This window comes from Oculina patagonica, chromosome 2, assembly GCF_052425735.1.
Source record: "Oculina patagonica isolate OP01 chromosome 2, crgOcupat, whole genome shotgun sequence".
NCBI classification, from domain to species: Eukaryota; Metazoa; Cnidaria; class Anthozoa; order Scleractinia; family Oculinidae; genus Oculina; species Oculina patagonica.
In genome coordinates, this window is record NC_135759.1 from 33,813,252 (window position 1) to 33,837,117 (window position 23,866).

A 23,866-nucleotide genomic window follows, 5' to 3' on the forward strand; every position below is an offset into this window, starting at 1 on the left:
AGGATACTCAAGAGTCAGTACCTGCTTACTTTCAAATTGAACATACAGAAATTAACTTCAAAAGTTCTTTTCTGTCTGCCTACTCTTCTTTTGGTAGCTTTCTACTTCAAAACTTAATGAAACCCCTGGTTTTCTACTTTATCAAAGAAAGAAAATTAAACTTAAGAAGTTTTTAGCCCATAGTGGAAGCTTAATAACATTACTGGCTGGAAACAGTTTCCAGTACTTTCAGCTCGTACTTCAATGGGTCAATACTAGGGGTACTTTCCAACTGATCCTATTGCACCGTACCTGTCAATGTTAAGCCCAAGGGTGGGGAGGGCAGAACCAGGGGAATTTGATAAATGCCCAAATGTCAAAATCCTTTCCCAGGGGAAAGCTGTGGGTAGCTCCTCCCCCCCCCCCCACCCTGGGGCTTAACATTGACAGGTGCATACCAACAGTAAATCAATCATTGTCCATAATCTCTTTCAGTTAAAAAGGAAAAAACCGAACATTTTCGGCTTGAAATAAGTCATCATTGGGGTAATGATGACATAGTTCGAGTCAAAAGCGTTCAGTTTTTTCCCTTTTAAAGTTTTTAAAAATATTTTAAGCCTTTTAAATAGTTATTTTAAATCGACCATTGGTAAACAAGTTATGGTTCTATTTTAGCATCTTTTCTATGTTACCGTAGCAACAGTATAAATGATAAAAGACCGATATTTTTTTTTTACTTCGACTGCTTATATATGTATTAATGGTTTGCACCCTTTTTTATCAAATTTTTTTTTTTACCGAGGGATTAATAGGACAGTGTTATTTGGATATTGCGTGACAACCCCTATTGGGTGTAGGGCAAGGGGAAAAAATCGCGCAGGCTGGCTAGGAATATATCTCGCGTTGGAGGACGGGCTCGGTTTTATCGTTTTTTGCCCTTTTATAATTACCTCGCTAAAGGAGTCAGTTCACGGGATATTCAGTCTCTAATCGGAGTTTCCACACAAACACGGGTCATCATCATTATTATGCGATGGGTAACTTTAGACAACCTGGACAACAATTAAACGCCTTAGAACATCATTGGCATCAGTACTTGTAGTCTTACTTAAATCATATTCTTTTTATTTCCCAGATCTTTCAATAAGTCATAGAAAGCACAAGACGCGCGGCTATCCAATGACCAGCACCACGTTTTTTAAACCCATCTTCCGGGATGAGTCTAAGCTGATTCTCTTAAACATACATGTAGCATCATTCTGTTGACTCTATTTTATTTGACATGCAACTGTAGAAGCTGATGGATACTCTCTTACTCTATTTTTACTCACATTGAAATGAATGTCATATTTATTTTACTTATTTGTTTTAAGCTAAGCTGTTCGCTCTCTCGTGACATCCCCAGAAGTGCGAAGAACGTGGAATGTGTGGAATGTTTCGCAACATCTCAACATGAAATTCAATCCAAAAGATTCAGCGCCCGGGATTCAGCGTCGTTGCAGCGGGCTTATCAGCTGTTTATGGAGCAACTCCAAATTACAACACTTTCAAATTGTAGGATTTCAATCTTCCAGATGTTGTGAGCTAGTCTAGTACTAGTACTAGAAACAATAGGGCGGGCTGTATAAGTTACCACGATCGTTTCAGCAAATCGAACGATTTCCGCCCATCCATATAAGGATCTCGGGTCAAGACCAAACGTTGCGCTTTTCGTGCTTTCAGGAAGGTACTGTATTGGTTTGATTTTGTTACCTAGCGGGTAACCATTCCTTAGAATTACAAGGCGAGAATTTCAGAGAACAGGATACACTTAGGATCGACAGGTTAGTGTTAATTTCCTTGTTTGAGCGCGGGAACTGAATGAAGCTCATGATACAATTACGATCAGACTGTGTGATGGAATGCAAACGCATCTTCATCTGTTACCACTCTTGTTCTTGTAACTTCTATCTCCCAGCATTTATTTTATCACTTTTTAACTACTTCCGAGGGTAACCTTGACTCTAAGTTGGACTGTTATCTGAATTATGTTCGCAACTGAGGATCTCGGTGGTTCGAGCGTCGAAGCAAACGCAGACAATTGTTTTACTGCAAGCGATACATTACGCTGTTGCCGTATTTAATTAAATAGTTCATTTATAAAAGACCTTGCGATTGTTGATTTGGTTACCGATGCTAACCAAACAGATAAATAACATCTCCTCTATCTTGCATCTACGCCAGTTTTTATTTCTGATATTGCAGCATATTGAATTCTTCGTCTAAATATATAGCCCTATCAAGAATAGGACACTTACCCCAGGTCTTTGTAAACAAGTTTTCACCCGGAAGTAAGCGTTGAAAAGATGGGTTTACTAGCTGTTCACAGCACCAAAAGGAACGAGTGATCATTCAAAAGAGATTTCTTGGGCTTACTATAAGTTCATATCACCAAAAGATAGATTTAAGAGGGGCTGTGTTCGTAATATATGTGCCCGGACGTACACTGCCGTATGCTCACGTACTGGTTGCAAGACATCACTAGAAAGCGGGAATTTATACTGAAATCCAGATCGTCGTAATACAAATGTCCAAAGTACATGAAAACAACTAAAGCATGTAGCGTAAATGTAATTTGGTTTTAGTGTTCTGAGATTTGATCTACTTGAACTAATGATTCCAACCCAAGTCACCAACCTCCCCTCCCTCCCTCCCCCCACATTAAAAAAAAAAACATTACACAAACTTTCAACATTCAACATAAGGAACACAAACTTAAGTTAAGAAAGTCCAGTCAAATATATAAAACGGTACTCTAAATAGTAAAATAGTTTTAACATTATTCAAAATAGGGTGATGATTCAATTTAGTTGGGAAGGGGGGGGGGGGGTGCTAATTTTATTTTGGACTCCTGGCCTTTCTTTATACCTTCCAATTTCTTTACTTGTGAAAACTATAGACCAGAACTTAGCTTTGTCTTTAGTTATGGGGTAAGAATAATATTCTTCACTTAACACCCAACTTACAATAATCTTTGCACAGTGAACACTAATATTGGAAGAGGATACAGTGTTTATTATAATAGCACTGCTACTAGCCTACATGTAGCCGTACCCACACCCAAGAAAAAATATTCTCCCTCTTTTTACTGAGGAAAAGTGTTTCTCCTCCAGGGGGACTACAGTCAACTCTTTCGTTTTACAGACACCTTTATAAGACAGACAACTCCCAAAGACAGACACCTGGTGATAGTCCCTGTGGTTTTCAGTCATTTTGCTGTAACTAAACTCCCTATAAGACAGACACCTCTCTAAGATGGACAATGGATACTTTGAAACCGTCAACGGACACTTGAGAAGTGTATAGTTTAGTGAATTATGTTCCAAACTTTGTATCGACATAAAGCAAAGTTAGTCATCCGCTCAAGGATACCAGAAACGTATTTACTCACCAAATTAATACAAAAAGGTCGTTTTTTTTTTACAGTATTACAGTTTTTCTTCTTCCCTTACAATGTTTGCTTCAACAAGCGAATGTGGTCTATTTTTTTTTGTTATTTTAATTTTGTTTAAGTTAACCAAGTGTCAATTAAGTTTTAAGACAAGAAGCCGTGAACATTTGCTTGAGCAAGGGAATACATGATATAGATAGGTAACAGTTTGCAACATGTATGAACTGCTCACTTTTCATAAGTAGTAAACTATCATTTTTAATGTCATGAACAAACAAGTCAATTTTCAAATATTGTTTTTGTCCAAGTTTGTAGATTTTTGCTTAAATAAGCTAAACAACTATTATATAACTCTGAGAATGAAAACAGATGACTATTTACTGCACATTAAGACACGTTGAGACGTCAGCTTTATTATCTCATTATTACCAAAATCACATTACCTCGACTCTTTATAAGGGGGACACCTCTCTAAGATGGACAGTTGGGACCGGTCACGAAGGTGTCCATCTTAGAGACAGTTGACTGTACTATATGAAAGGAGCAAGGATGCTTGTCATCTCACTTAGGGGTGTAAATTTTGGATGTTTGGTCTTGCTCAGGGTGTTTCAGGCAAAATGCCAATACTTTTAGCTGTTAGGGTCTCATTTAGGGATGCACATAAAGAAATGTGTAAGAAAAGAAATGTATAGGTTCTATTTTTTTCACATTTTGGTATCTTTTAGGGTCAAAAAATGCTTAAACAGTGCCCAGATTGGTCTCCTTCAGGGCTACTTTTCGTAACTTTTTGACAAGCATCTCTGTCCCTTTCCAGGAGCTGCAACTAGCAAGAGGCAAGATAAGGCACTTTGCTTGCCTTGTCTAGATTTTTAGAAATTTCGAGAAATTTTCATCCAAAACAGACCTGTCAAACTCCAGTCTACCACCTTAAATACAGTTGGGAAAATAATCCCAGTAGAACAAGATTGTTTTTTTTTTTTTTTCAAGAAATACCTTATGAAAAATGTTTAAGAAAGAGTTTTACTTTTATTTTTTAGAGCTTCTATAGCTAGTCCTCCAAATTTTCTGGAGGCCAGGCAACCCCCCAGAACCTCTTTCATATGGGAGAACCCCACCCCCCCCCCTCGGTTTTTCTTCTGGCAGTGGGTATGGCTACATGTAGGCTACAGTAATACAGGAATTTTGGAGTAGGGGCACACCTCCAGAAGAGGGGGTGTTAGATATGGGATACTATTTAACAGGGGTTTTTAAAGTGCATCGATCAAGACATGCTAATTCTTGTTCTAATCCACTTATTTTTCTAGGCAATGCATTCTCAAGAATTTGGGAATGATGATGCCCATTCGAGTGGTGAGTTTTGAACATAAAGTAAAATGATTTACTAGTTAATAGTTTCAGGATGTTAAAATTTTTAAATCAATAGACCCAATGTAAATTATACAGTAGTTGTTAGTTTTTGGCCCCCAGAAGAGGGATTATGTCATAAAGAATTAAATTTACTTTGAAGATAAGGTCAGAGTGAAAACATGCAGGGAATTTTTAGGATATATTCTCTATTCTCACTAATGGAAAATTACAGGGACAAATATTTTATTGAAAACATGGAAACATTAGGCTTATACGCTTTTTCAGTACAAATCAAATTTGTAGCCATTAATCATAAACTTGAAACTTCTCAGAATACAGCATATTATTTCCATCATATATTATAGCTGTTTTCAAGTGTTACCTGCTCAACATGCATTTACAGAAATTTGACCAGACAACAATTATGGCAGCCATTTTCAATATATATTAAAATTCTAACCTGCATCTAAGCCCAGGCGGGGTACTCTGGCTTGTAAATGACCAGGATGATCAAAGGATTTTTTTGGGTTTGAAATTTTCGATTCCGGGATTTTTTTGGGTTGGAAAATTTGGCAAGTATTTTTTGGGTGACTAGATTTAAATAGGTAGGGGATTTTTTTTGGGTATTAAAAACGAACTAAAGTGCCTTGGCGTCGCCTTGGCGTATTTATGGTATGATGAATAAAGAAACACGAGTGTTCAATTTTTTAAGTTTTTCTTTGTGTTATATTATTGCCCCTCCTGGCAATTTAGGGGTTATTTGACAAGGGATTTTTTGGAGTGTTTAATTTTTGGTCCAGGGATTTTTTTGGGTAATGTTGGAAGACTTAAGCATTTTTTTGGGTCCTGAGTTTTGCCTCCATTCGATCATCCCTGCCATTTACAAGCCGGAGTACCCTCAATCTAAATATAATACCTTTTTTTGAGGGGGGCAAAGGGTTTATGCGGACACGTGAAAATAGGGCAAAAATTAGACCGTGACGCGTGAAAAATAGTTAGAAAAGAAACCTGATCCGTGAATTCTGCTGTTTCAGTATACGTGACACGTGAATTTGGTTAAAACTTGTGCGTGAAACGGGATCACGAACCCCCCTTTGGTACCCTCTTTTTTATTCCCTCAAGCTATAAGCCTTGGAGTAAAGTTGGAGTTTTAATATATTATTGTCTGGTAATGAAGAACAGGTCACTATTGTATTATTTTTACAATTTAGAGCTAGCACTCATTTTAAAAAAAATTAAATGTATAAACTACAATTTATTTTAGATCCGTTGGCTGTCGTGGCAATTATTCCAGAAAAAGTTCAGCATGATGTAAGTGTAGTTAGTATTGTTTTATTTACAATTGCTTGAATACTGAGTAGAAAAGTAAACAAAAATAAAATTAAATAAATACAATAGTAAAAAGATTAAAAAAGTAAATGTATCATTAAAAAATATCATAATAAAGTCCAGATGTTTAAGGATTATATAGTGTAGTCTCTGTGCTTTAATATTCAAAATTTGAACTCCAGTGGCTTGTGCCTTCAGGGCTTCCCAATTGCCTTGATTATCAGAAAATTAAGTGACTGACATTATGTCAATAATCAAGAAAGAATAAGTTTACAATGACCACTGAAGGAAGGAATTTTCAATGTAAATGGATGTTGTCGTCAATTGACTTAAGAACAATAACTTGCCTACAAGCATGACCTACTTGTAGGCATTGTGAGAACTGCTCTGTTGTTGCTATAGCCAAGATTTAGTCCCTCTCTTGCGTTTTTGTTAGTTTTGACGTTATTCTCCTTGATCAAAAATGCAAAATTAAAGTGATTCAAAATGCTAACTTTTTGCAAAATTGCGAAATTTAAGTGTCGCAATATGCGCACCTCAAAATCGCGAAATTAACGTGTCGCGAAAATTTCATGTTATAAGGTATACAGTTGTGGTATTAATTAATGACAGTAAAAAATATTTGAATTTCTTTGAATCTTTTAGGCAAGGGAACAGATAGTGATTGCTTTCAACCATCGACTACATGTAAAAGGAAGAGGTCAATTTGTTGTTGACTTTGAGGGAACAGCTGGTGCAGTCCAAGTCTCTGCCAGGCAGTTGAACAGTTCTACCTTGATATTAGAGGCACCAAGTAAGTCTTAATATTATCAAATGATGTACAAATTTGTACACCATTCTTGCCTAAATGGAATACAAAAACTACTTCTTCGCTCTCAAAACCCTTCTCAAATGTTTACACAAACCAAAGTAATTCCTGGACATGGTGCAGTCTGAAATAGGTTATATCGATTCTGGGTCAGGTCCCAGGGGGGGGGGGGGGTACTCCGGCTTGTAAATAACGGGGATGATCGAATGAAGGCAAAGCTCAGGACCCAAAAAAATACCCAAGTCTTCCGACATTACCCAAAAAAATCCCTGGACCAAAAATAACCCCCCAAAAAAAATCCCTTGTCTAATTGCCAGGAGGGGCAATAACGCTCGAGTTTGATTATTCATCATACCATCAATGTGTGGTTCCGAAAATATCCTACCCCCCCCCCCCTTTTTTCCCCCCCCCCCCCCCCCTTTCCCCCCCCCCCCCCCCCCCCCCCCCCCCCCCCCCCCCCCTAAATACGCCAAGGACGCGCCAGAGCACTTCAGTTCGTTTTTAATACCCAAAAAAATCCCGGAATCGAAAAATTTCAAACTCAAAAAAATCATTCAATCATCCCCGTCATTTACAAGCCGAAGTACCCCCCTGGGGGTCAGGTGTTAAATAGGAAAACTATATCGCATAGGGAAAATTGCATGTTTTGGTCTGAAGTATAACGTAAAGGTTTCAGAGCATGCCATATCCCCCATCCCAAGTGTACATCTCCTACTCCCCCTCTGACTGAAATTACTTTTGTGTTTTACTCATTTCTTGAAAAAAATGCAATTTTAAAGGGTCTACCAGTATTAAGCTTTGGGTTAGGTCTAAAAAAGGTTGGAAAAAATTGCATGTTTTGGTCTGAAATAGTGTTAAGGTTTCAGAAGCGTGCCACACACCTCCACCCAAATGTTTGGGGAGTATTCCCTTTGCCAAGTGTTGTAGTTTAAATGGATCTTAAAAAGGTGGAACACCTTTTGACCTGCAAGACATGCCTGTGAAGAATGGTAAGAGAATCTGGAGATCAAGATTGGTTTAATTCCACTGGGAACAGGATTGATGTAGGGATTCAGAACTGAACCATATATACCGGTACTACAAATTGTGAGCCCTTTTTTAATCTCTGATCTTTAATGAATTACTGTATTTACGAATAAGCGTCACAGTATAATGTGGCGCTTTTCGACGAATTCCGTTAAACTAAAAAAGAAAACACTACAAAACAACTTTAAAACAAACTTGGAGGTTTCTTGCCAGCAAAAGCGATGTTTTGCAGTTCAAAGTCATTGTTTTACCGCTGGCCTATTAGATTTTCTATTCAACATTCTTACAATACGTAGTTCTGTAAATTACTGTAAAAGATTAGATTCTTTCTGGCCGCCAAATTTTAAATAAGCGCCGCCCTCAAATAAGCGCCGCCCTCGAATAAGCGCCACATTTGAGGCACGGAAAATTAAATAATAGCTTACAGTTCTTCCTGAAATTTAATTAGCTCATATTTATTTCTTCAAATGATTTGTTTAGAGTATCCTGTGGCAAGTGTTGTGACAGCATCTGTCTATCATGGGATTCATCGCCGATTGTTAGGCCAACACAGATTTGAATTTCTTTCAAGGCATGACACATTTTACAGATTGCTGTATGAAGCACTGGATCCTGTCAAGTTCATGTGTGAATCTCTACAGATCTCTCCAGCTGAAGTTGAAGGTCTAGATACTGCTCTGGCAGAGACATTGAGACAAAATGCTCCTGAAGGATTTGATTTGCTTGGCGTTCATAAAAATGTACCAGGTAAATTGGTACATCACGATAATTTCTTGCAAGTAATACTTCTAACTAAGTGGCAGAAATAATTCAAACTCAATGAGGTGTGGATAGATAAGTAGATTATGCTTTATTGTCTAATTTTTTATGTTGGCAAGATGCTTCTGGGGAGCAAAGTACATGATTGTATAACCCCGGTTGGTTCCTGGTAAACAAAAGTTCGTTCTTGCCACTTAAAGCCTGATTTCAGTCAATGTTGTGAGAGGAATCAGTTTTTAAGGTGTCCCACTGGATAAGATGCTAGAGTTCATTGCAGGTAACCTCCCCTCTCCCTTGCATTTCTGTCAATTAATGCCCTGACATTTTGCCACCATGGACCAATAATATACTCCTTATTGAAGAGAGGCACTGTGAGAGCATAAAGTGCCTTGCCAGGCCATTTGGAGATTTCAGCCAGCAATCCATCCAGAATCCATCCCATCTCCTCAACTTACTGTTACCTTGTTCTCATTAACAGGTGATTCCAATGCAGAACATCCAACTTTGCTTCACTTTGCATCACAGTTTGGATTAAGCAAGCTAATCAGCAACCTTTTGCACTATCCCGGAGCTCAAGAAGCTTGCAAAATAAGGAACTACCATGGACAGTGGCCGTATAACATAGCAGAAAATTATGGTTTCCCTGAATTGGCAGACAGGCTACGTGCTTTCCGTGTAAGTATTAGTTTAGTGCAATGATCACTGATTGCATTACAGGAAGGCATGAATGATTATAATTTATTATCAGTGGTTTACTAAATTGTTGTCTGGATTAATTTCAAGGACCAAGGAGATAATGATCAGATTTACATTGACATGGGACAGGAAGACGAAACAAGTTATTATGTCAAGATGCAAAAGGATGACGGTTCTTACTATTATGTACCGATGAATGGAGAAGGCCATGAGCTGTATGTAGACATGAAAGGAAAGAGATACATTAATCTTGACAAACAGGAAGAGGAGGAGTGTTATTTGATGAAAAAGCAAAACGAGGATGGTTCTTACTATTATGTACCCATGAAGGGTGGAGCGTCAGGCCATGATGGTAAGTTATATGAAGATGTTAAAGAGAAGCGGGCATATCGACAAGCTCCAAAGCCCCCTGAATCTGACCAGGACACATCAGAGGGCTTAATATATGAAAACTTAAATAAAGCTTCTGATCATCAAGATGGGGAGCTGTATGAAACAATGGAGGGAAACACTGAAGGGCAAGACAATCCAGAGGAATTGTATATGGACATGGATCCAGAGAAAGGAGATTCGTCAGAATTGTATATAGACATGGGGGCAGAGAAAGGAGAAGATCCATCAGAATTTTATATGGACATGGCAGCAGAGAGGGGAGAAGATCCATCAGAATTTTATATGGACATGGATCCAGGTGTGACATGCATGTCTATTAAGTAATTATCTCTGATCTCTTTTGCAAGCATAAACCTTCAACTTCCCAAAACGTTCGATAACTCAAACCCTCTTGGGGAGGGGGTACTCCCTATAGTGGACTACGTGGGGATGTTCCACCCAAAAGGGGTGCTGGAGCTCAAGGTATATGAAAGAATAGGGAAAACTGTCTTTTAGGTATTTCAAAGGGCTTTTTAAAATATCTTTAATAGGCCTGCAGCAGAGGAAGATTTTTAGGGTTGCTGCTCAACATGGTATGCTTTTTTGCCTCTCTGACTCTGGAAGGGGAAAGGGAAGCCTAGAGCCAAGTGGCCCATACTTGACGGAGCTTATCCCAGTTTCTATTAGCATTAAGCAGCTAGGAATATTTCTACTGCCCCTTCAGTGAATGGGATACAAGTCCATCGCAGGGTAGCCCCCAACATTATGTTGCTAGTACCTATTTATACACCTGGGTGGAGAGGGGCACTAGGAGAGTAAAGTGTCTTGCCCAAGAACATGTAACACAATGACCCTGGCCAGGCCTTGAACCCAGACCGCTCGATCCAGAGTCTGGCGCACTAACCATCAGGCCACCGTGCCTCCCTGACTCTGGAACAGGTATAGAAATTAGCCTTCCTCTAGATCTCCGGAACAGAGTTGATTTTTCCCCAGAATCCTGATTAAGCACGATCAAGTATATTAGAGTTATGAGACTCCACTCTCCTCCTCACTTTATATCCAAACCGCAAACAAAGTCAATTGAACACTTACATATTCCAGGGCGGAGAGGAGAAGCACGGGGGCGAGGTCCGGGGGACCGGGGGAGGGGGGATGGGGTGATTCGGGATTTGGGTGGAGAATTGGGGTTTGGGTGGCGAAAAAGGGGAGGAGTGGGGGCCTGGAGGGGTGAGGGGGGGTCAGGGAGGGTGTCGGACAGGAGGGTCGAGTTGCCTCCATCCATCATCCCCGCCTGTCCCGGAGACCCGGGTATATCCAACAAGTGCGAGTGGACTTATTGTTTTATTAAAAACGCCCAAAGAATTGCAATATTTTCAGATTCTCCCCAGCTGTTTTCGTTGATGCGTATTGGTTACCATATTTGTGGTCAATGGTATATGAGCTCATATACCATTGCCTGTTAACCAATCAAAACTCAGGAATTGCAATATACCATTGCTAGTTTTTAATAATTTGTGATATTTGGCAGTGTTTTTTGTATCTATATCTTTTCCATTTGTGCATATTAATTGTCTAGAAAGGGTACCTATTTTCGCCTAAGATTGTCAGGAACAGGATCGCAAATTCAACTTAATTTCTCTGGAACAGGTCCATGGTCTCAGAGACTAAGTGGCACACCCCCATAGAAAATTTTGTGGAGTACCCCCCCCCCCCTCCCCCCGGGTTTAAAGTAAAAAGTTTAGAAAATAGCTTGAGGCATGTGAAATGGCTACCATTTTCTATTGAAGGTATATGACTGGGTTACCTTTTCTGTACCAAAAATGGTCCTCGGGAGTCAGCCTCCCAGTCAAAAATAGTTATGATAATAAACAATGTGTCTTTACTGTTCAAGTGGCTCCACAAGTTTGTTTTTCATTCACTGGTTTTCTTGAATATGTTTTCTTTGTTTTCAAACAGGGCAAATGACAAAGGATTATGTTGGCTATGACAAACCAAAGTCAAACTTACCAGTTCATCCTGACCCAGCCTTTTACCGCTCTGCAAGTAGTGCTGCTGCTATAAGAGCCAAGCAAATTGAAATGGAGAGAAAAACCAAGTCTTTGCCACCACCAAGAGGTACTAACATTAATTATATGTTAACACTTTCTACCCACACATTGGAAATTTCAACCTTAGAAAAGCTAGTGCTATGCAGTATATATAGCACAGTACTTCAGTACTTAAGTCATTAACTAGTAAGTATATAATTGAATTATCTTACATGTAGTTAACTTAATTACCGGTATGTAATCAACAATGCTTATCCAAGCATCAGTGAACTGGTTCTTAATTACAATTAAATTATCCATGAATGAAATCTTAATCTAAGTATGCAGTTAATTGAAAATGTCTAATTTTCAATAAGAATTGATGTGCTTTAAACTCATCGCCAATAGATGAGCTTGGGGAAGGTGTCTATGATAATGGGTGGTGGTTCCACAGCACTACGAACGGGCTAAAGCAGGGCACGCAGGTATCCGTGGCCACTTTGAGAGCGGCAACCACCCACCAGACACCGTTACACTGACCAAGTCAGTGGAAATACTTACCAACCTTATACTTACCAAATCCACCAATTAGGGAGGGAGGGAAAGGGGAAAAAACTACAACTCACGCGTACGTTTTCGGAGTTAGAAACAAACTGCACAACCACACAGAGCTTGAACACACAATACATGCAAAAATGGGAAACCCCTTAAATGGTGACGTCATAGCGCATGGCCATGGTCTAATATTATGGTTTTCTTTACTTGATACCCTATTTTCACCTTTTCAAAAAAAAAATTTAAATAAATATATTGTGGAAAATTGATTTCACAAAAACTGTGACTCAATCATCTTTGCTACTTAAATGAGAGGCACATAATTTATATGGATCCACCACTACGCTGTTTGCTATCTGTTTGGCCTTATACCCCACATCCTCCCAGTGTTCTTAAGCTCCTTTAATTTGTCACTTTTTGCCAAGACTGTTCTGGTGTTCCTTTTTATTCCATGGTAATAGGGGCCTCCCTCAAGGTATGAGCATTGCAATTTAAACACAAAATTTTACGGTAATAGTTATTACAGTAAATGTTAAACAAAACCAAATATTGCCCTGCAAAATAAAATCTCAAAATTTAACTTATCAAAACATTTTATAAAATTATGTTTCTATTAGCCTTGATAAGGTAGTTAACTGTTGAGGTCTTTTTGGCAAAAGTGCAATGTTACTTATGATTTAATTGCTTTTTGAATGCTTTTATATGTAGGTGGAAATTTGTCTCAGTTAGACATACAGAGTGCATTTCAGCAGAGTGTAGCAGATGGAAAGTTAACACAAGAAGAAGTTGCTGAATTGATGACAAAAATGGGCATCTCATCAGAAACGGCAGTAAGGAGCACAACTATTTAGAAAAGTAGTTTTAAACAGCCTAGTGACCAAGATGTACTATTTCTATTTAAAATATTTTAATACTGAATACCCTCCAAAAATTAGAATGAATAAGTAGAACTGCCCTGTCAAGTTTGATATGCCACCTAAAATAAATGCAGAGCCAGGAAAATTATGAGTTTTTGAGTGCATTGCATATATCAAGAATTTTAGACAACTGTACATCCTTGATAGCAGCCAGATAGGGCATGTGTTTGTTTGTTTGTTTTTCCCTAGATACAGACTTTTTTTGTAAGGGAAATGTTGCAATAATGTTATACCCTGAAGTACTATATAGTGAGTCAATGTTTTGCATGCTTTAGTTATTTTTAACTAATTGAGACACATTCACCTGTAATAAGTTTAATTTTTTATGTGGGGGGGGGGGAGGGGCTTATTCAATGGAAGGGTGTTAAATTGAGGATGCATTTGGGTGCTTAATTGGTGAAAACATTCAGTATGAAAAAGAAGTTTATGCTAGATTTTGACCTAACATATAAGTTCATGATGACCCACAAAATGAAGAAATTATCTCAGTTGTTCTGGGGTGAAATTACAGTAACATGAAAGTTTTTTCTACCCTAAATGCCTGATTGGGGGGGGGGGGTGAAAAGGGGTACACAAAGCCGCCGATCTGTGCTATTTTTTGGCTAAATCCGTCAATCCGTCCCCATTTTCGTGCAAATCCAAATCCACATTTACTTGAGAACTTTGTGTGGTACAGCTTCACTCCAACAGACAGTAAATGTTGTTTTTTTGCCAATTTTTCAAGAAGTTTCTTTTCATTGCTTGTTTTTGCAACAATTCTGCCAACATACCGACGAAGACCGACCAAATTGATCCGAACGTCATTTAGTATCCACGATCCGAACTTACAGACATGAAAAGTTCGAAATCCGCTCCAAAATTATCGGCTAATCCACAATCCGCTGTATATTCGAAATCCGCGAATCCGCTCAATATTTTGCGAAACAATCCACAATCCATGGCATTTTAAGGCTAAATTCATGGATCCTCAAACCTATTCACTCCCCTCCTGATTATGCAGTCAAAAATCTAAATAGTGGAAAGCAAATTATCACTGGAAGTAAAAAAACCTTTGGCTCACATTAAGTAGGTTTCAGATACACTTATAAATGGAATTGGTTTCTATATTTTTGTTAGCCATCAATTCGGCGAAGACAAGGATCAACAAGCTCAAAAAGTTCCACTTCAAGTGAGTATATATTGTACAATATTAGTTTTGAGATCAGTCTTTTATCACTCAGCATTCCAATGTAAAAATATTTGAGTAACGACTGATTTTGATTTCATGTTTGCCACTTTCATGATGTCAAACCCTAAAGTACCCGCTCAAATGAACAAATTTAGTCATCCCCCACAGGTTTCCAAAGGCTGTAAGCAATTGGGAAAACAGAACATTAATTGATGTCGAACTAATGACTGGAACAATGCAGACAAGCTAAGGACAACATATTTACTTCTATAGTTATATCACTCAATATATATAAAGCTTAACTCGATCAGAGAACTTGCCAGAAGTAGGCCAACTACAACAACAACAACAAAAGCAGTGTTACCAAAAAAGTGAAACTGATAGAATGAAAGCTGCAAATAAATATGCAACTGGCTTAGATGAAGACCAACACCAAGCTATTAATACTGAGAGAAATATTTCCATTTGGTCAGTTACATGCCTGGAAAATTATTTACATGTTGCTGGTATTTTTACAAAGATCCAGGTCACCATTGAGTTCTATGGTATGCTGTGATCTGAGAAGTTGCATACTAAGTGAGCTGTCATAATAAAAAAAATTTAATAGTTATTTTTTCAAGAAGCCCATTTTATATTAATTTTCAGCTACAAGCAGTTCTGGTAGCAGTGGAGTGAGCTCAGGCCATGAGGTACTTGAAAATGACTGTTTTATAAAATAAACTACTCTGTTTATAGTTTTTAAGCTTTGTGTATAAATCATTTTACCTTTTTAGCAAATATTATATCAACATAAACTACTCTTGGTTAATTGTTAATGAATTATTTTTACCAATATTAATACATTAAAAATAATCTGATGTTCATGAGTGATGTACTTCATTTCTTTATATTAGTTTAATCTGCAGACCGTTCATGATAAGATAAGATAAGATAAAATTTTATTGTACATTCTTAAAAAGGCTTTTCAGTGAACAATACAATACATGAAGTGAAATAAAATGTAAAGTGTAAGATATATATGTACACTAGTTATATATTAATAAAAAATAAAAAGAAATAGAAAGAAAAATGAAAGAAATAAGAAAAAAATCGCTGAGAAGCTTTGTCTTCAGAGTTTTCTTAAAATTAACATGACTCTCGCATAGTTTTAAGTCTTTGTCTAAAGAGTTCCATAGCTTTACTTTTCTGTAATAAAAAGTCTTCTGGCCAGCAGTGGTTTTGCGCAGGGGAATATTCAGTTGTTGTGAATTGAAAAAAGGAAATAAAAAAGGAAGATGCATGCAGCATGCATGTTAGATTTTTGCATTAAATTGAAACTCAGGGAATAGAAACTCTGGAGCTGGTTTTTCAAACCAGTTTGGGTTTTATTTCCTTTTGTTTCAGTTTATAATAATAAATATAAGACAGTGAAAAATTAAAATTGAACTGAAAAATTTTAAACCAAAGGCTAATTAAGTGTTAAGTTTTTGTTTAAGTTAAGCTGTCAGGCATTATATACAGTAAGACAGCTAGCTGTCTCCTCTGCAGAGGCCTCCTTTGTGTTTCGAACGGGCTGGGAAATGGGAAGATGGCCAGAGAAGTGAAAAGTAAGTGAGCGGAGCCTGGAGAGAAAATTTTTTTCATTTTTCGTGTTTTTCACCTTCCCCCGACTTTTTCACCTTCCCCACTGAAGGAGCCTCTGTGGAAGAGAGAGGTTTAGGCAGTGACAATATACTAGTGTTTAAGCTCAAGGGTTACTAAATGTTATATTTATAATAATACTAACACTGTAGATTTTCACTTTATAGTACACACGACAACAAGAACCTGATCATGAAGCCTTTGAGGAGGAGGAAGAGTTAGTACAACATTCTGTCTTTTAATTACCTGAAGAGGGTTTATTGGAGCCCTTGCATAACAAATTGCTTTAAGGTATCATGGAAGGAAAATTGGCGTTTTCGTTCCAAGTCAAATTGTGTGCAAACCATCAATGGTAGCCCCAATAAAGTATATATTTTCTGAAAGCTTATTGAATAAAGATTGTAATTTTGGATTTAGTTTTGATCATATAGACCATAATAAGCAACGTCAGCATTTTGTTTGCAATTATGATGTTGCGCAACTTTAGGTTTATTTGAAAACACATTTACATGAGAGCCAAAACTTTTTTTGTGGAATTTGATCTACATGTATTGGTCTAAAAATGGTGTCTCAGATTTTTCTTTTTTTGCTCCATTAATTTTTTATGAATTTTTAATCCTAAAGAAGCCCTAAAAACGCCATTTTAAAGTTTAAGAATTTATAAAAAATTAATGGAGCAAGAAAAGAAAAATGTGAGACACCGTTTTTTAGACCAATATATGTACCGGTAGATCAAATTCCACATAAAAGTTTAGGCTCTTACGTAAATGTGATCTCAAATAAACCTAATGTTGCGCAACATCATAATTGCAAACGAAATGCTGACGTTGCTTATTATGGTCTATATGATCAAAACTAAATCCAAAATTACAATCTTTATTCAATAAGCTTTCAGAAAATATATACCGGTATACTTTATTGGGGCTACCATTGATGGTTTGCACACAATTTGACTTGGAACGAAAACGCCAATTTTCCTTCCGTGATACCTTAAGTATATCATTCAATTCCAAACAAAAGCCCCCCCCCCCCCCCAAATCTCAGATGTAGCAATTCTTTCTGAAAAGAGAAGCTAATGAGCAATTACACTTTATTGCAATACAATACTTTGTTTACTCACGCAACATTTAGGAGTGCAAGTGCTTGCTAAAAACATGACTGTGTGTAAACATAAAATAATAATAAAAGAGAAAATATCTATGGCTATATAAATGGATACTTTAAAATATATGCCTAAAAATTATATAAATTAATAGTTAATGTATATAAGAATTTATACCATGCCTAGAAATACAGCCAACAGAACGGAGCCGGAACGACGTATCAACCCAACCTTCCCATCGTGCGCGCACATCCGAGAATTAGTGAGCGACAGGGAAGTACCACCCGGACAGGAACCCGCACCGAACCCCGCCTAAAGGCCGGGAACGAGAAAAAAGTGACGGGCCAGTACCAAAGCGGCAACTAGTATATATTAAATTAATAAAAGCTGTAAAAAAAGTATCAGGAACATTTTATAATTTCGTTTAAATATAATAATTATAGTAAGACATGAATTATTTAGACTTCCACTTAAATGGCAGAGCACGTGCAAGATTATGGGTCAAGAACAGGAAAGAAGGCAAGTGCGCCTTTGCATCAAACAAAAACAAAGCAAAGTATGGGGAATGGAAGTAGCATCTCTTGTAATTCTTGAAATATCATGTCAGTTAGAATGTTATTCTTGGCTGTTGATGACTGCCATTGAAATCATGATCCTTTTTTTACAACTGCAAAAATCGTCAAATGGTTGTAATCCATGCTACTTTAGTTTTTTTCTTGTTCCGAATTTAAGGACGTTCGCGCTAATTGTTTATGTGCATCCCTACTGCGCACGTAATTCATGTCGCAACGCCATACTTTGAGCGCGCGCGCTGAGTAAAATTTCTAAGAACATATAGGGTGGGTTGCCGTTCCGCTCGCTTCGCTTGCTATTTACTCTCTTAAATGGTCGGTGACCCCTACTTTTTTCTTAATGGACTACTTTTGTTAATTGATATCTACGTTTTGTGAGAAAATAAAAAAAATCTATCGAGTGGAAGTTTGATTTTTTTTGTCACATTGACGGTTTGAATTCCACTTTTTGAGCTTTCCTTTTTGCCGTACAACAGTTTAAAATTCGTTTTATCAGGGTTAAATTTAACAAAAAAGATGGCTAAACTAAGAATTATTAACGCAACAGACGCACGTCTACAAAATGTGATTAGGATTTTTAGCCTCCGTTTACTCATCTTTGATATTTTTTAACAATAAACCCTGCAAACCATGCTGAATTAGCGTGCGCCAATTTTCCAAAATTAGGGTAGTTTCCGACCCGCTTTTTCTCTGAAACAAAGTCGGTGACCCCCACTTTTTTTTGCATTTCTGACATAAGTAACTCATTATCTGACCGCAGCAAAAAAATTAAAGAAATCTATCGAGTAGAAAATTTTTGCGTGAACGTCCTTAAAATATGAAAAGAAACCCACCCGAGAGGACCGTTAAACAAATATAAGCCCAGGTCTTGTTTTTGGAATAATGCAGAAGCAACTTATAATTAAGGAGACAGTGACGTTAACTACCATACATGTATGTACATATTATTTTTTTAATGAAATGTACCATAAATCATAAGATTACGTAATATCTTTAAGAAGCAGTTTTATTGAGAACTTTTCCCTTTAGAATTGACGTTTTTGCTTCTTTGCAAATCAATAAGTTTTTTATTGTTGTACTTTCCTCCTGTTTTCCAGAATACATGGTACTCTTACAGACCTCTTTCCAGATTTAAAACAAAAGGCAAAGGTAAGATCAAACTAGATTGTTTTTACATTTAGTTGTTTTAGTCATTAGCAAGTTTATACAACTGTATGTCATAGTGTATAACAAACAGAGAAATTTTGTGGTTCCAGAAAATATCCACACCCACCCACAGAACCTTGGTCACTGTGTAGTTCCATAAATCATACCCTTCCCACAAAAGGGATTCATTCCTAAGACCCCCGCCTTTCTGGAAATTTCAATTAAGCTTTATACATTTCCTTAAAGATTTAGTATAGCCTTTGATACCCCACCCCACCCCCAGGAATTTCCAATCCCTTCTGTTGGAGAGAATGGACGTTTTCTGGAACAACACATTTCCAGAGTGGTGGGGAGGTTCAAACCAAAAAACATATATTCGGATGGAGAGGTATGGATATTTACTGGAACAACAAATTTATCTGACATGTTTAATCCATAAATTGGGTTGGTAAGTCTTCTTTGCAGGCAATTTATCTGCTCAGACACAGCATGCTTCTCCCCACTAACAACATTTCAGGTGTTAGCAGCCAAACAAAAACTGCAATGGAGACTTTAAATATTATTAACAATTATCCTGCGAAATCGCGCGGTTTTTCGCTTTTTTTTGGCGGGGCGGGGGGGGGGTGGAAAATATAGTTTTTAATGGGGGATTTTTTTTTTTTTTTTAAAAATTTTTATATAAAAAACATTTATAAAATAAAAAAAATTTTACTTATTTTGAAATTTTTTGGGCCGCGGGCGCAGACAAGAAATAATGGTAGACTATGGAACACAGATTTTTGGTCTCACTTAGGAAGTTCTGAACGAAACACCAATATTTTAGAAGTCAAGGTCTTGTTTAGGGTTGCACACAAAAAACTGATTACCGTATTTATTCGATTAAGCGCCCAACCTCGAATAAGCCCACCTCGAAAAAGCGCCCCCCCTTTTTTTAAAATTCCCCCCCCCCCCCCCCCCCCCCAGGGGGAAAAAATTTTTTTATTATTTTTTTTTTTTTTTTTTTTTTTTTTTTTTTTTTTTTTTTTAATTTTTTTTAATAAAAAAAAACCCCCCAAAACCCCAGCCCACTCTCAAGGTCCAAAAATTTAATAAGCACCCAGGGCGCTTAATCGAATAAATACGGTAACATAGATTCTATAAATTTTTTGTATTGTACTTAATCTCTTAGGGGTCCAAAAAGCTTGGATTGGTCTCCTTTTGGGATTCTTTTAAAAACTTCTGACAAGCATCCCTGCCCCTTTCATAAGGGAGTTTCCCCCCCCCCCCCACCACAGGGATGCAATTCTTCACCTGTCCTGTTTAATATAATAATTATTTTTTTCAGATTCTCATTATCCAGTTGTCTGGTTTTGAGAGTCAAGACAGCAGTTGTTCACTCTTTGGTTACAGTTGTATTTTACATGTATATATTTCAAATTCAGGACATCTCAGCTAAAGCAGAATCCTTAGATGTCCCCCCTCCTGTTCCACAACCAGACTACAATAAAGGTCTGTTTAAATGTGTTTTCTTTCTTTTGAACATGCTTTCTGATTTTATATTTTAGAGTAGTAAAGATAATTTATACTGTAGTTTTGCCTGTCATTGACCCATAACACATCAAGTTTCTAAAATTAAAGGTCGCTAAATCTGAAATTAACAAGGTTTGTTGCTTTCAGAACTTTATGGCACTTCATATATAAATAAAACCCACATATAACCTACATTTTTACAAGTTAGCCTAGAAAGGTTCCATATACACGTAATTGGTGTTTACTTGGAAATTAGGCCTATTTAGGATTTTAGGTTCTTTAAGTAACGGTTACGGTCCTTAATTTTTCATGGGAAAAAAGGTGCTTGTTGCTGGTAGAATATTGTTGGAGCTGTCGGAGCCTGTTGTTTATATAAGAATGTATGCTAATTATGCATTTAAAACAAGTATCCCGCGAACATGTGTAGAATATCCCCTGATTCTTAGCAGATGAGGCCATAGGCCAAGTTGGTGTAAAATGGATGATGTTTTGGATTTTTTGTGAATGAAGTACTTGACTTACATACCTGTCCCTTCATGTGGCTCTTAGGAAGCCCTGGTCTAAAAAAGCGTCATCCAAGGTCTTATACAGCACCTGTAAAACAGGAAGATTTACCAGCAGGAGTATCAACATCCACTCCACCACCAGTAATTCGACGAAGAAGTGAACCTCAATCTACAGGTACCCTAATTGCATAAATATTTTCAAAATAAATCTCATGCAACTAGATGTTTTATCTTCAACAAAACATTTTGTATTGTGACAGAGTGCCACATACAGTCTTGTATGTAGATCTCAAGAAAGAGAAAATAGTAAAGCTTTTAGTTCCTTCATGCTGCATGCGGTAACATTAATCCTTCTTTTCTTTATCTGGTTCAGGTTTAGGCATCCAACCAAAGGTAAGCTGTTGTATGTTGTACTTTTTTGTTGTTTTTTTCGTTTCTTTTTTATCAAGTAACAACGCATGCATTGATTTGATTCTTCTCTTTCATCACCAGATATCATTTAAGAAAAATCCTCCAGAACCTTTACCAACACGGCCACCTGCCCCCATTCCTGAGCCAGATGTGCCCAGACCTCTAAAGAGCCCACCTCCGCCCACTGCCCCACGGAGACCAATGCAATCCCCTCCCTTTGATAGTTCAAGACCTTCTATGGGAATACCTGTCTTTCCAGGTAAGTTTGCTTGTTTTAACTCAGTATTACTGAATAACTGTTGCTATAAAACTTTAATGTGAGAGCTTTCAAGTTGCTGTACAGTTTTAAAACCTTTTGTAATCAATATCATACATCTTTGACACCCCCAAAAAGTGACCACTTAGGAGAGGGTGTCTGCTTATGGTTGGTTAAAGTAATTGTAGTGTCTGCATGCGGCTGTTATTGGAGGCGCAGTGGCCTAATAGTTAGTGCTCTGGACTCTGGATGAGCAGTCTGGATTTGATTCCTGGCTGGGGTCACTGTGTTGGACAATACACATAACTCTCATAGTGCTTGTCACATAGATGTAGCGAAATTTCAGGGGTCTCCTTGTCTCGATTTTTCCAGGATGCCTTCTCTGTGTCTCAATTCCTTTTACAAGGCTAAATTAAGTCTTGGGCTTGCAAAAAAGAAAAGATACCAATCTCGTTGTGTCACAAAATCTCGAACTTACTATTCAACAGCCCTCATGTTGCCCCTCCCACTGCCCCCCCCCCCCCCCATCTCATCTCTTGGCATCAGTATATCATGCACCCCTGTAATTCAATGACACCTAATGACGTCTTGTGCTAACATTTATTTGTTCACAGACACACCACCTCCTCAAACCCCTCAAAGAGCACCAAGGCCTGCACCACGAAGTTCCCAGAAATGAACATCTAACCAATTTTATTATATATAACAGAGTTTCTACATGCTGTTGAAAGTAAACATTTTCCTGATCTGTGTGGCCATAAAGTTATCTGGAGTCCCAGCATTACCTCGCTTGTATATTCCCATAAATAAATGATTGTCTAGTAGCTCAAGTAACACGATTTTGCTGGAGTAGGTCGGTTTAATTCTTTCCCCCTATTGTGCAGCAAAATTGTGGCCCCTATTAAATAGGGTGTTTATTACAAAGAAGAGTAGTAGCTGAAAGTAAAGAATATTTAAAATAAATAGCAAGCCTTTAGGGTATGTCATTGTATCATATTGAGTTTAGAACTTTTATTAGTTTATATTTTAAAAAGTCTTAACGCGCATAGGGAATGATTTGTATTAGTTTTTGCCACTTGTCCTTAAACGTTTTGTGTGGGTTTTGTCATGTTTTAAGGCTTAGTAATAGTTGTACATTTGAATGGAACTCCAAAAATGTTTTCTTACTGTTTGCATTATAAATGTGAAATGATCTTTTTATTGCAATGGCAAAATTAAATAGAAACACTGAGTAATATAAAAAAACCTGTAGGTGATATAGAATGTAAGAAAAATATTATTTGCAATAGAAAATAGCACCGAAAAGACCAAGAAGAACCAGAAAAAAGGAACTAGTACTCTTAAGCTTAAGGCTAGGCCGAAAATAGTATGTTTTGTACGACATTTGAGAAGTATGCATAACATGCCAAAAAGTTTATTCTCCACAAAGAATTATTATTCTGTTGATGGTTTTAAATATTAACGCATACGAAAAGCAACAACTTCGTAGAAGTTTAGACTATAGTTTAAAAATAGCTCATAAGTAAGGGGAAAAAAAATAGCTTAATTTGTCTTACTAATGATTGACTTAAAAAGTGTGTACAGTATTTTTGAATTAAGTAATATAACCTTATTTAGAGTTCAATTGTTGACCGTGTGTGTAGAGATACTTTTATAAATGGATCTTAGATTATATTTTTACTTTAGTTTTAAGCATAAGCTTATATATTTTGACTTAAAAGGCCTTAAGTCAAGTTTACTTAGGCGTCATATTAGGAATAATTAAAAGCAGAAAACCATAAGGTGTTGTTCGACCTATTAAACCGCTTTCTAGACAACACGTTTTATAGTTTATACTACAAAGTCACACTAGATGTTTTAGAAGAGTTGAGACTGAATTAAAATATTTTTGTATTTTCTTTTGATATCGTTTACTCTTGTTTTATCTTACATGTCACTGAATGATTTAATAGATTACAGAGCATAATAAATTTGTCTTAGGAAACCTTAGCGTAAATATCAATCCTAAAACTATGTTATGTCTGAGCACTCACCTTAAATACCCGTGTTCTGTGTATGGGTGAAGTTTGTTTCGGATTTAACACCGGCTCACTAGTAAAAAGCGTTTTCTTCACCCTTTCTCAATGTTAACTCAAAGCAAGACAGCCATTTTGTTTGTTTGTGAAGCCGCAAGCGTCTTCCTTGCGCAGAGCTCTTCTCGTTTTCCCGCCATTTTGTTTCGCGCGCTTTTACACGTATACTCACGTTTACTCACGTACTCACGTATACTGCCAGTCCAGCAGTCGCGGCGCCCTTTTTAGAGGTTGAATCCTTTCCAGGTAGGGATTAGTA

The 23,866-nt window shown here is 37.3% G+C and overlaps 1 protein-coding gene across 1 annotated transcript; it reads left to right on the forward strand.

Annotated features, from left to right (window-relative positions):
- Positions 1-840: 840 nt before the first annotated feature.
- On the forward strand, positions 841-23,439 carry LOC144644296 (uncharacterized). Its single transcript, XM_078503755.1, has 18 exons — positions 841-1,802; positions 4,714-4,759; positions 6,021-6,067; positions 6,731-6,878; positions 8,400-8,666; positions 9,157-9,353; positions 9,462-10,065; positions 11,703-11,861; positions 13,037-13,158; positions 14,362-14,413; positions 15,059-15,102; positions 16,201-16,250; positions 18,805-18,856; positions 20,275-20,341; positions 20,912-21,043; positions 21,242-21,261; positions 21,361-21,538; positions 22,150-23,439. Exons 2-18 carry the CDS (start codon positions 4,717-4,719, stop codon positions 22,212-22,214), a joined length of 2,247 nt encoding a protein of 748 aa, XP_078359881.1. The 5' UTR covers positions 841-1,802; positions 4,714-4,716; the 3' UTR covers positions 22,215-23,439.
- The last annotated feature ends 427 nt before the right edge of the window (positions 23,440-23,866 follow it).

Excerpts from the sequence above, each read along its gene's own strand:
- LOC144644296 (XM_078503755.1), top strand. The coding sequence starts at position 4,717 with ATGCATTCTCAAGAATTTGGGAATGATGATGCCCATTCGAGTG. Across the intron at positions 9,354-9,461 it reads ACAGGCTACGTGCTTTCCGT|GACCAAGGAGATAATGATCA; the intron begins GTAAGTATTAGT and ends ATTAATTTCAAG. Across the intron at positions 21,539-22,149 it reads GGGAATACCTGTCTTTCCAG|ACACACCACCTCCTCAAACC; the intron begins GTAAGTTTGCTT and ends ATTTGTTCACAG.